Source organism: Onthophagus taurus, chromosome 5 (assembly GCF_036711975.1).
Source record: "Onthophagus taurus isolate NC chromosome 5, IU_Otau_3.0, whole genome shotgun sequence".
NCBI lineage: Eukaryota > Metazoa > Arthropoda > Insecta > Coleoptera > Scarabaeidae > Onthophagus > Onthophagus taurus.
The window spans coordinates 6900066-6912495 of record NC_091970.1 but is presented as its reverse complement, the minus strand read 5'-3'; the positions used below and the strand labels follow the sequence as shown (position 1 = coordinate 6912495).

The 12430-nt window shown below is 32.5% G+C and overlaps 2 protein-coding genes and 1 long non-coding RNA gene across 5 annotated transcripts; all 3 read left to right on the top strand.

Annotated features, from left to right (window-relative positions):
- Positions 1-547: 547 nt before the first annotated feature.
- Positions 548-7076, top strand: LOC111417163 (acetyl-coenzyme A transporter 1). Of its 3 annotated transcripts, none has more exons than XM_023049365.2 (6): positions 548-748; positions 816-1071; positions 1568-1994; positions 2045-2262; positions 6070-6378; positions 6437-7076. In XM_023049365.2, the coding sequence occupies exons 2-6, from the start codon at positions 853-855 to the stop codon at positions 6830-6832; spliced, it is 1569 nt and encodes a 522-aa protein (XP_022905133.1). In that variant the 5' UTR covers positions 548-748; positions 816-852; the 3' UTR covers positions 6833-7076. The 3 variants fall into 3 exon arrangements, with proteins under 3 accessions (XP_022905133.1, XP_022905132.1, XP_071051827.1); XM_023049364.2 differs by having other exon boundaries at positions 560-748; positions 797-1071; XM_071195726.1 differs by having other exon boundaries at positions 560-1071.
- Positions 2270-4394, top strand: LOC139429720 (uncharacterized). The gene is made up of 2 exons (XR_011640273.1): positions 2270-3574; positions 3630-4394. It is a non-coding gene; the product is annotated as an uncharacterized lncRNA (long non-coding RNA).
- A 115-nt stretch (positions 7077-7191) lies between the features above and the next one.
- LOC111417192 (uncharacterized) lies at positions 7192-8004 on the top strand. The gene is made up of 2 exons (XM_023049406.2): positions 7192-7262; positions 7322-8004. Exons 1-2 carry the CDS (start codon positions 7227-7229, stop codon positions 7919-7921), a joined length of 636 nt encoding a protein of 211 aa, XP_022905174.1. The 5' UTR covers positions 7192-7226; the 3' UTR covers positions 7922-8004.
- The last annotated feature ends 4426 nt before the right edge of the window (positions 8005-12430 follow it).

The following is a 12430-nucleotide window of genomic DNA, read 5'->3' as shown; positions in this document are numbered from 1 at the left end:
ATGAAATTTCCGAAAACGGTGCTATCAAAGAAAATATTTAAAGTTTAACAAGTTTGGGTTGTTAAGAAATAAGTTATATCTCAAATACAAGATTAAAGTACCCCCTTTAAGATGATATATGCTAACTTATATGTTATAGAACAAAATTTCTTAGAAAAAAATTAAAAAGAAATTGGAGATAATTACTTACATCGATTTTTAATGAATCACTTCCGGTTAATTTCTTGGAGGTAAAGATTGAGTTATATCTTAAATAAAAGCTTAAAACGTCCTCTTTAGAATGATAATATATAATGTTGTGTTACTTTAGTTTTAATTCAATTCAAAAAAGCTTTTTTCGTAAACGTTGCTTTTTTGACATTAACCTAACCTATATTTGAATATTTGAAATAATAAAATTTAACATAATTTTCCAAAATAGTATTAATCAAAAAAAATCTTTTTATATTAATTTAACGTTATAAATCTTTTAATTTAAACAATAACCCAAAAATATTAAAATTTTTATTTCAAAAACACATTTTGACAACTTGACGTTTGTCATTTTGAGTACCGCTGATGTACACATAACCTCAAAACCCGATTCATTTTTGACAGAACATAAAAAATCTTTTTAATTTCGGTACAATTCGCCCCAAAAAGTCGTTTTATCTTTTTGTACATCATCATCACCGTTTGCATTTACAAACCATTATAAAGATTGTAAAGATATGTAAATTGCGGTATCGTAATGATGCTTTATATTACGGTAAGTGTCATAAAATATAGCACTGACGTGGCTTTAAAAATTACTTAGCGCGTATTTCGACTGAAAGTTTCTTCGTTGGTGAACGCAAAAATACAAAGAAAAAGATGGAAAGGCGAAAGACCGCTAAAGCTCGAGAAAATGAGTCGCTTTTGATGGAAAATGGGGACGCGTCTCGAGTTACAACCACCGGTTCTAACCTACAAGGTGATAAACAGAATATTGCGTTGTTGTTCTTTCTGTATACTTTACAAGGAATTCCATTGGGATTAAGTGCTGCTATTCCCATGATTTTACAAAATCGTGGGGTTAGTTATAAACAGCAGGTAAATTTTTTATATAACTTTTTCTTCATTAAAATTATTATTTCATCCGCTTTAAACAATCTAATTCATTTAATTTAAACACTTTTAATTACAAAAATAATTGTAAAAAAGAAATTCGCGCGTATACTAACTGAACTGATAGATGGCGCTCAAAATTCGCGGCAAATTCAAATTTATTACAATTGAATTAGGTAATAGTATATTAAAAAACAAGTTTCAAAAATGAGTGCTTTAAGTCTTATGAAACGTGTTTTTTTTATGCTATTTTTTGTAATTCGCGTTTTTATCATTTTTTTAACAAAAATAAAATAAATTTTGACAATGTAGGGAAATAGGTATGTAGCAGTTGGTTACACTTGAAAATAGAAATTTGAATTGACAATTAGAAATTGTCAAAATACAAAATGTATTTACCTAAAAAAATGTTTCATGTACTCCTCTCAAAATAAGAGAAATTGCGAATTACAAAAAATAATAATAATTATTTTGATTACAGGCTGAATTTAGTTTTGTTAATTGGCCATTTAGTTTAAAACTGTTATGGGCCCCAATAGTGGATTCAATGTTTTCATCAAGAATTGGAAGACGTAAAACATGGTTAATTCCAACTCAATATTTAATAGGTGGATTTATGCTGTTTTTGAGTCACCACGTCGATGCGTGGTTAGGCGATAAAGAGACAACCCCCAACATTGGGATTTTAACCCTACTTTTCTTCGCGTTAAATTTCCTTGCTGCCACTCAAGATATAGCGGTGGACGGTTGGGCTTTAACAATGTTAAAAAAATGTAACGTCGGGCACGCTTCGACTTGTAACAGCGTGGGACAAACCGCCGGATTTTTTTTGAGTTACGTTCTATTCATGGCCTTGGAATCGCCAAGTTTTTCAAATACTTATCTAAGAACAGTTCCAAAAGATGAAGGTAAAACTTAAATTTTATGTTTAAAAGGATAAAAACCAATTTTTTTGTAGGAATTGTAACCCTTTCGGGATTTTTAGTATTTTGGGGTTGGGTCTTTATTGTAATAACAACAATTGTAGCCGTTTTTAAAAAGGAAACTCAAAGTGTACATTCCGCACACGTCGAAGGAGAAGTCGACAGAGACATAAAGACTGCATATTTGTTTTTGATACAGATACTAAAATTGAAACCGGTTCAATTATTAGTTGTGATATTATTAACAAGCAAAGTATGATATTTAAGGGGGTATGCCAACTTTGAAATTTGAAAAAATGTGTTTAATGTGTAATTTAGACTGTCTAGAATGAGAATCCATTACTAATTGAAAATTCCAAGCCCCCTATAACTTTTTGTCTTTCCTTTTTACTCAATTATACACAGTAAGTTGCTCTGAGTCTTAGTCTTCATGTCCCTGCTCTATGTCGGTTCTTATGCTAATAATGTTTATTGCCTCAAAAACAAATATTTACATAAATTCATAACAAATATACACTTCAAGACAAACGGATCCTTTTATCGCAATAAGCGATATCTTCCAAGAGACCCAACTGATAACAGTGTATATGTAATTTTAAATAAATAATGATGGCTACCAAAAAGGTAATACTAAATGATGTGCTAATAAAACTGAGCGAATGAGCTAATGGATCGACAGTCAGTTACTACAAGGAAGGAAATAGACACGAAAAAGTGCAGCTAAAGATAGATGATAGGCAGACTAGAGAAGAAAACAAACACGTATAGGTCAAGAAGAAGATAGTTGAAGAGATAGCAGATGGCGCCTCAAGGCATTTTTAAAACTTCTTACCCTAGCTGCAGATCGTTCCACAACGCAATCGACTGCACTGTAAAAGATCTGGTAGATTTCAGTACTATGGACTGGAAACATGAGTGTAGAGTCCGACATTGATCGAGTGGGTAAGTCATGTGATGCTAAAAAGTGAAAATTGTCAGACAAATAGGCATGAGTGCGGGTATGGACAATTTTGTATAACATAGTAAGGGGCGAGTGCCAAATGCAATGGCTTACGTTTTATCTGGATTCAGGGTAAGTCCATGACGTCTAGATCAATCAATTATGCTAGAGAAGTCGTTAAGATGGGAGGTTGTTAACAGTTGACGAAATATAAAGTTGAAGGTCATCTGCATACAAATGATAGTTACACGAGATCACTAATACTATTTATGAAAATTGAGAAGAGCAAAGGACCCAGCACACTGCCCTGGGGAACTCTACATTTGATGTCAACAGGAGAAGAGAGTACAGATTACACGCGGACACGTAAAGACCGATAGGAAAGGTAGGACTGGAATCAAGATACACAAGAAGAGGTAAAACCAATAGCAGAAAGGTCATCAACATGGGACGGAGATTTAATTTTTGGGGTAGGAATAACATGGGCGATTCGCCAGATTGGCGGAAATATAGACTGTTCAAAAGAACAGGTGAAAATATGTGTTAGGGGATTAATAACTATATCCAGAATGGGTAAGAGGAATCTGAGTTCAATACCATCTGCTCCGACACTAATGGACTTGGAGTAAGTTAAAGCATTCCGATAGATGCAAGAATTTCATTAATAGTATTCTGCCTAGTTATGTTACCAACCACCACAGGAGGATCTGCAAAATACTCCGCCAGAGCAGCAGCATCAAGAGTGGGAGACTCTATAACATCAAGTGATCGCATTGTTTTCCAAAATGTCTTATGAGTGGCTCCAGACAATCTCTAACAGTAGTGGAATAATGTTCCCAATTGGCAGCAGAAGACTTAGCACGATTGCGCTCCTGCATGGGGGGGTGCCATTTAAAAAAATGAAGTTGATAAAAGTGTTGATAAAGTGACCAAACGATCTTGACAGCCGTTCTCGGCACCAAAACATACTCCATCATGTTGTTTAAGCATGTACTGATTTTTTGAACAAATGTTCGCTGGAGCAGATTTTTCTAGAAAAATTCGAATAACTCGAGAACGGCTGAATCAAATTGCAAAAAGTAAAGTTATTCGTAAACCTTGAAAACAGGCAAATCTAAACTTGTAAAAATATACAGGAGTTCTATTTAAAAAAATTAAGTAGGTGGCGACTTCCGGTATAACCGGAAGTGCTAGAAATTTGAAAATATTTTAGTCGAAGAGAACGCAATGTATATGTTATGTCAGTGGTTTTTCTAAAGAAAACCATAAATGGCCTTTCCACTCAGTTGGTATACCTCATTAATATGTGCCTCAAACAAGGAGTATTTCCAAGCGAAATCAAGGTGGCTAAAATCATCCCAATTTGTAAAAAAGGCGATACAGATAAGGTGGAAAACTTCAGACCAGTCTCTATTTTACCAGCAATTGCAAATATTAGCAGCGATTCACTACGAACAAATCGTAGTGATTAATGAGGAGAAGACGCAAAAAATTATGTTTAATAGAGGACATGAGAAGGCAGAATGTATAAAATTTTGGGGTTATATATAGATGAGGAACTCAAGTGGTCTATTCACGTAGAGAACTCTGCAAAAAAAGTTAAACGGGGCAATTTATTGCATAAGGAGAATCAGAACTATTAGTACCTTTGAAACATATTATGCTAGCTTTCACAGCCGAGCAACTTACGGTATCTTTTTCTGGGGAATGCCTTCGGCTGCAGAACGAATTTTCACGAATTTTAATAGTTCTCGAAATTTGATTATTCAACTTCCGGTTTGAATCTGCTTATAAAAACCAGGTTTTTAGAAAAAACTCTTAAAGTTATCTTCTAGGTAGAAAGGTGCATATGTTAGCATACGCGGATAACATCGTGGTCATGGCGAGAGAAGCGGCGGAGATGAAAGATATGATAAAGACATTGGAAAGATATTTTAGGGGGAAGGGGCTGGAAGTGAAAGTGGGGAAGACAAGGATGATGAAGTTTTGTAAGGGGGGGAGAAAAAGAACAGAAAACTGGAGATGGGAGGGAAAAGAGATTGAGGAGGTTAGGGAGTATACTTACTTGGGGTATGTGTTCAGGGAGGGGTCGCATGTGATAGCTATGGCAAAAAAGGCGAATAAGGTGATGGGACAAGTATGGGGTTGGGGAAGAGAGTCTTTGGAAGGAATGTGGCAGCGAGGAAGATTATGTTTGAAGGTCTGGTTAGCAGTGTGATGATGTATGGGGATGGAGAGAGCAGGCAATGCTGGAGGACGTGCAAGCTAGATACTGGAGATGGGTGCTTGGGGTGGCGAGAGATACACCGGGGTATATAGTGAGGGAAGAGGTAAAGGTGGATAAGGTCAGAGTGGAGGGGGGCAGGAGAGCAGTGAAATATGAAGAAAGAATAGAAGGGAGGCCAAACTGCGGGATCTTGGGGGAGTGTTGGAGGGAAATTAGAGAGGGAAAGATCAGATATGGGAAAGGAGACAGAGACAACTATTATAGACGAGCGGGCTACTCGGTAACTGAGATAAATAGTAGACGAATGGTGGGTAGGGAGATGTGGAGGGAGTTGAGAGATAGGGACCGAGATGTGCAGAGACAGGAAAGAAGGACACAAATAAAAGAGGGGAGGTACAACGAAAGGTACAGGGACATAATTACGGAGGGGCTGCCTAGATACTTGTTATTGGAAGGAGATGAGGAAGGGAAGAAGTTGGTGGCTAGGTTCCGTTGTGGAGAGCGAACAGAGACTGGATGGCCGATGAGGAGAGGTGGTGTAGGCTATGCAGGGAGGAATGGGAAACGTTGAATGGGTGCAGTGAGTTGAGGGAGGAGGAGTTGGACCGAGGGCAGATCTTAGGAGAGGGGAAACGATGGATGAGAATGATTGTGGGGGTAAGGAGACAAAGGGAAGGATGAGGGGAGGATTGGGCCGAGGGTATGGAAATGGAGGAAGAGGGTAGAGGGTGAAAATAATATACTAATGACATATATTATATTAGGATGTATTAAGGGGAAAATTGTAATTATCAAAAACAATAAAATGCTTATTATTATCTTTATTTTTGGGATCTCCAAGGTGGCATACCCCTTTAAGAATTAATTAAGGATATTAATTGTTTTAATTTTAGATGGGATTTTCTGCCACAGATAGCGTAATGACCTTGAAATTAGTTGAATCTGGTATTCCAAAGGAACGATTGGGTTTGATGGCGGTTCCTTTGATACCGTTACAAATCGCTTTGCCTTTAATCATTTCTAAATACACAACGGGACCACGTCCTATGGACATTTTTATTAAATTCATTCCTTATCGGTTATTATTTGGGTTTGTGGCTGCCTTTTTGGTTTGGATCACGCCCATTTTAGCACCTAATGCCACAGAGAGTATTCCATTAATTTATTATGCGCTTTTATTAATCTGTTATGTTTTGCATCAGGTAACTTAATTTTTTATCAAATTGCTTTTATCAATTTAATATTCTAATTTTGTTTTAGATTTGTGTTTACAGTATGTTTGTATCAATAATGGCATTTTTCGCAAAAATCAGTGACCCCATAGTCGGGGGGACTTATATGACGTTATTAAATACTTTAACGAATTTGGGTGGAAATTGGCCAGCGGCTGTCGCTTTATTTTTCGTCGATCCGTTAACGCGGAAAGAATGCATTGGAGGAACTGAAGGTTATGATAATTTATGTAGGGACACTATCGAACAGGAACTTTGCGTTAGTAAAGGAGGAAAATGTGTGATACAAATCGATGGGTATTATATCGAAACGCTGATTTGCGCCGTTGTTGGATTTGTTTGGTTGGCTTGGGCGAAAAGCCGGATTAAAAGGATACAATCGTTCACTGATGATGATTGGAAAATATCGAAACGATCGAGATAGTGCACAAAGATGTGGTTGTTATGTTGTTTGTGATGGCACGGTTCTTTTTTATTAAATTTTTCATATTTCACCGGCGACGTGGTTAGAAAATTATTTTTTATATACATGTTACAATGAGAAATAGCTAATTATTTTGCGTTATTAATTTATTCGTTTTCGTTTATCGAATATGTGACAATATCTAGAGTTTTTTGATGAACTGTACAAAATCTGGTTGAATCAATAAATGTGAATAGGTTTTTAATTTGTTTTTCACTTAAAATTTTCCTTGAGTAGATTAAAAACATTTCAAAGGCTTTTAATCTAATCTTATTATAAAAAAAAAAAAAACTAAAAGTATATAAATCCATTTCGTAACACTAATATCTTATAAATTGATTTAGTTACAAACAAGATGAATCAAATTTTTTATTTCATCTTTGCGTTATTGGTAAGACCACTTAGTTATTTAATTATAAAAAGATTTATAACAAAAATTAATTTGTTTAGGTCCCTTCTTCAATATCATTAGACCCTAGTTACTGCACTGAACAAGGACAAGTGTGTTCAAGCTGCAATGAATTAGCATACTGTTTAGAATCACCTGAGGGGTTTGAAATAGATCATATGGGTTATTGCGACGAAGGCAAGACTTGCTTACGTAGAGATTGCACGGAGGAGAAAAATCCTTTATGCCAAGGAGATTCTAATTTAGCGTTTCCTTGCCACGATGAGGGTATGTTCCCCGATCCATACGATTGCCACAAATATCATTTTTGCGTAAAAGACGGTGAAGGAAATTTGGTGCATTACCCCGCAACGTGCAGTAAAGGATATGGTTATGATTACGATAGACTCGCATGTACCAAAAAGTTGAGGAACAACGTTTGCGAAGACTGGCCCATCGATTTATGTACAAACTTAGGTGAAACCAAAGCTTTTTCTGCCGATAAAAGTTACTTTTACGTTTGCGCTGATTACGACGAAACGAATAACATGCTTTACCCCCATTTGTATGTTTGTCCAAATGGTGGCTCTTATGACAATTATAAATGCAGTACTACTATAATAACAAGTACTGAATCTACCCCTCCTAGTATTTACTATTAGAGTATAAACTCAAATTAAAAAGATAAATTTATTTTTATTATCACTTGTAAAACATTTTAATAAAAATATTAAATATAAAATTATCTATCGTTTGTCTTTTAAGTACCTCAACTTGATTATGATTGGGTAAAGTCTGAAAACGCACAGCTAAATCCGAAACTTTCTATTTCTGTGTCTAGTGTTAGTTCTAGTTTTAATTGTTATTCAGCGCTAGATTATGTTTTTATTAAATTAACATTAGCAATAGAATGAGCACTGCTCAATTAGACACGAAAGTCTACACAACGAAAAATATAGTGATGATAATTTCTAGTACATTTCTGAAGTGATACCCTACATTATTGCGATATTTGAATAAAAATGAAATTAATAAGAAAGCTGATAAGATATGTCAACTTATTTCGATCCAAGAAAACTGATCTAACTAACGAAGCAACTCTAAAAAGAGGATACTTTAATTAATAATTGGCGATATTTCCACAACTTTCTCAAAAAACTACAAGTTATTTTTCAAAACGGGTTGGATTATTGGAAAGAGGACACTTTTATTAACACTTTGGGAAATTTTCATACTCATATTCCAAGAACTGGATTTTATACGAATTTTTAAAACTTAATCTGCGAAAATTGCCAAAATTCGAAAAAATTGTTTATTTCAAAAATTTATTTCTCAAGAACTAAAAGTGATTTTTCAAAACAGCTGTTTGCATTAAAAAGAAGATGCTTTAATTAATAATTGGTGATATTTCCACAAGGATCCTTTAAGAAATTAATTGTATAGCGAATTTTGAAAATTATCGATGATAATTGCAACATCGAAAATTTTATCAAAACTTCAAATATTGTTTTCTCAAAAACTAAAAGTTATTTTTCCAAATGGGTTGGTTCATTGGAAAGAGGACACTTTTATTAACACTTTGAGAAATTTTCATACTCATATTCCAAGAACTGGATTTTATACGAATTTTTACAACTTAATCGGCGAAAATTGCAAAATTCGAAAAAATTTTCGATTATTTCAAAAATTTCAAGAACTAAAAGTGATTTTTCAAAACGGCTTTTTGCATTAAAAAGAGGATACTTTAATTAATAATTGGTGATATTTCCACAACGATCCTTCAAGAAATTAATTTTGTAGCGAATTTTGAAAATTATCGATAAAAATTGCAACATCGAAAATTTTATCAAAACTTCAAATATTGTTTTCTCAAAAACTAAAAGTTATTTTTCAAAACGGGTTGGTTCATTGGAAAGGGGACACTTTTATTAACACTTTGGGAAATTTTCATACTCATATTCCAAGAACTGGATTTTATACGAATTTTTACAACTTAATCGGCGAAAACTGGAAAAATTCGAAAAAATTTTCGATTATTTCAAAAATTTCAAGAACTAAAAGTGATTTTTCAAAACGGCTTTTTGCATTAAAAAGAGGATACTTTAATTAATAATTGGTGATATTTCCACAACGATCCTTCAAGAAATTAATTGTATAGCGAATTTTGAAAATTATGGATAAAAATTGTAACATCGAAAATTTTATCAAAACATCAAATATTGTTTTTTCAAAAACTAAAGTTATTTTTCAAAACGGGTTGGTTCATTGGAAAGAGGACACTTTTATTAACACTTTGGGAAATTTTCATACTCATATTCCAAGAACTGGATTTTATACGAATTTTTATAACTTAATCGGCGAAAATTGCAAAATTCGAAAAAATTTTCGATTATTTCAAAAATTTCAAGAACTAAAAGTGATTTTTCAAAACGGCTTTTTGCATTAAAAAGAGGATACTTTAATTAATAATTGGTGATATTTCCACAACGATGCTTCAAGAAATGAATTTTATAGCGAATTTTGAAAATTATCGATGAAAATTGCAACATCGAAAATTTTATCATAACTTCAAATATTGTTTTCTCAAAAACTAAAAGTTATTTTTCAAAACGGGTTGGTTCATTGGAAAGGGGACACTTTTATTAACACTTTGGGAAATTTTCATACTCATATTCCAAGAACTGGATTTTATACGAATTTTTATAACTTAATCGGCGAAAATTGCAAAATTCGAAAAAATTTTCGATTATTTCAAAAATTTCAAGAACTAAAAGTGATTTTTCAAAACGGCTTTTTGCATTAAAAAGAGGATACTTTAATTAATAATTGGTGATATTTCCACAACGATGCTTCAAGAAATTAATTGTATAGCGAATTTTGAAAATTATCGATGATAATTGCAACATCGAAAATTTTATCAAAACTTCAAATATTGTTTTTTCAAAAACTAAAAGTTATTTTTCAAAACGGGTTGGTTCATTGGAAAGGGGACACTTTTATTAACACTTTGGCAAATTTTCATACTCATATTCCAAGAACTGGATTTTATACGAATTTTTAAAACTTAATCGGCGAAAATTACAAAATTCGAAAAAATTGTTTATTTCAAAAATTTATTTCTCAAGAACTAAAAGTGATTTTTCAAAACGGCTTTTTGCATTAAAAAGAGGATACTTTAATTAATAATTGGTGATATTTCCACAACGACCCTTCAAGAAATTAATTTTATAGCGAATTTTGAAAATTATCGATGAAAATTGCAACATCGAAAATTTTATCATAACTTCAAATACTGTTTTCTCAAAAACTAAAGGTTATTTTTCAAAACGGGTTGGTTCATTGGAAAGGGGACACTTTTATTAACACTTTGGGAAATTTTTATACTCATATTCCAAGAACTGGATTTTATACGAATTTTTAAAACTTAATCGGCGAAAATTGCAAAATTCGAAAAAATTTTCGATTATTTCAAAAATTTATTTCTCAAGAACTAAAAGTGATTTTTCAAAACGGCTTTTTGCATTAAAAGATGATGCTTTAATTAATAATTGGTGATATTTCCACAACGATGCTTCAAGAAATTAATTGTATAGCTAATTTGGAAAATTATCGATGATAATTGCAACATCGAAAATTTTATCAAAACTTCAAATATTGTTTTTTCAAAAACTAAAAGTTATTTTTCAAAACGGGTTGGTTCATTGGAAAGGGGACACTTTTATTAACACTTTGGGAAATTTTCATACTCATATTCCAAGAACTGGATTTTATACGAATTTTTAAAACTTAATCGGCGAAAATTACAAAATTCGAAAAAATTGTTTATTTCAAAAATTTATTTCTCAAGAACTAAATGTGATTTTTCAAAACGGCTTTTTGCATTAAAAAGAGGATACTTTAATTAATAATTGGTGATATTTCCACAACGATCCTTCAAGAAATTAATTTTGTAGCGAATTTTGAAAGTTATCGATAAAAATTGCAACATCGAAAATTTTATCATAACTTCAAATATTGTTTTCTCAAAAACTAAAAGTTATTTTTCAAAACGGGTTGGTTCATTGGAAAGGGGACACTTTTATTAACACTTTGGGAAATTTTCATACTCATATTCCAAGAACTGGATTTTATACGAATTTTTAAAACTTAATCGGCGAAAATTGCAAAATTCGAAAAAATTTTCGATTATTTCAAAAATTTATTTCTCAAGAACTAAAAGTGATTTTTCAAAACGGCTTTTTGCATTAAAAAGATGATGCTTTAATTAATAATTGGTGATATTTCCACAACGATGCTTCAAGAAATTAATTGTATAGCTAATTTGGAAAATTATCGATGATAATTGCAACATCGAAAATTTTATCAAAACTTCAAATATTGTTTTTTCAAAAACTAAAAGTTATTTTTCAAAACGGGTTGGTTCATTGGAAAGGGGACACTTTTATTAACACTTTGGGAAATTTTCATACTCATATTCCAAGAACTGGATTTTATACGAATTTTTAAAACTTAATCGGCGAAAATTACAAAATTCGAAAAAATTGTTTATTTCAAAAATTTATTTCTCAAGAACTAAAAGTGATTTTTCAAAACGGCTTTTTGCATTAAAAAGAGGATACTTTAATTAATAATTGGTGATATTTCCACAACGATCTTTCAAGAAATTAATTTTGTAGCGAATTTTGAAAGTTATCGATAAAAATTGCAACATCGAAAATTTTATCATAACTTCAAATACTGTTTTCTCAAAAACTAAAGGTTATTTTTCAAAACGGGTTGGTTCATTGGAAAGGGGACACTTTTATTAACACTTTGGGAAATTTTCATACTCATATTCCAAGAACTGGATTTTATACGAATTTTTAAAACTTAATCGGCGAAATTGTAAAATTTGAAAAAATTTTCGATAATTTCAAAAATTTATATCTCAAGAACTAAATGTGATTTTTCAAAACGGAAGAGTAGATACTATTTAGTAAATGACAATATTGATGGCAGAAGTCTAGATACTGCTTACAGAAGGAAAAATAGTGCTGGCGGAAGAATAAATACTGCTTGCATACAACCATATTAATTACAGAAGATTCGGTACTGCTGAAAGATAACGAGATACTGCTTACATATGACTATATTAATTGCAAAAGACTCGATACTGCTTGCAGGATGTTAGA

Coding starts and splice junctions, on each gene's coding strand:
- LOC111417192 (XM_023049406.2), top strand. CDS start 7,227: ATGAATCAAATTTTTTATTTCATCTTTGCGTTATTG. Junction 7,263..7,321: donor ATTTCATCTTTGCGTTATTG/GTAAGACCACTT, acceptor TAATTTGTTTAG/GTCCCTTCTTCAATATCATT.
- LOC111417163 (XM_023049365.2), top strand. CDS start 853: ATGGAAAGGCGAAAGACCGCTAAAGCTCGAGAAAATGAGTCGCTTTTG. Junction 1,995..2,044: donor AACAGTTCCAAAAGATGAAG/GTAAAACTTAAA, acceptor ATTTTTTTGTAG/GAATTGTAACCCTTTCGGGA. Junction 6,379..6,436: donor TCTGTTATGTTTTGCATCAG/GTAACTTAATTT, acceptor ATTTTGTTTTAG/ATTTGTGTTTACAGTATGTT.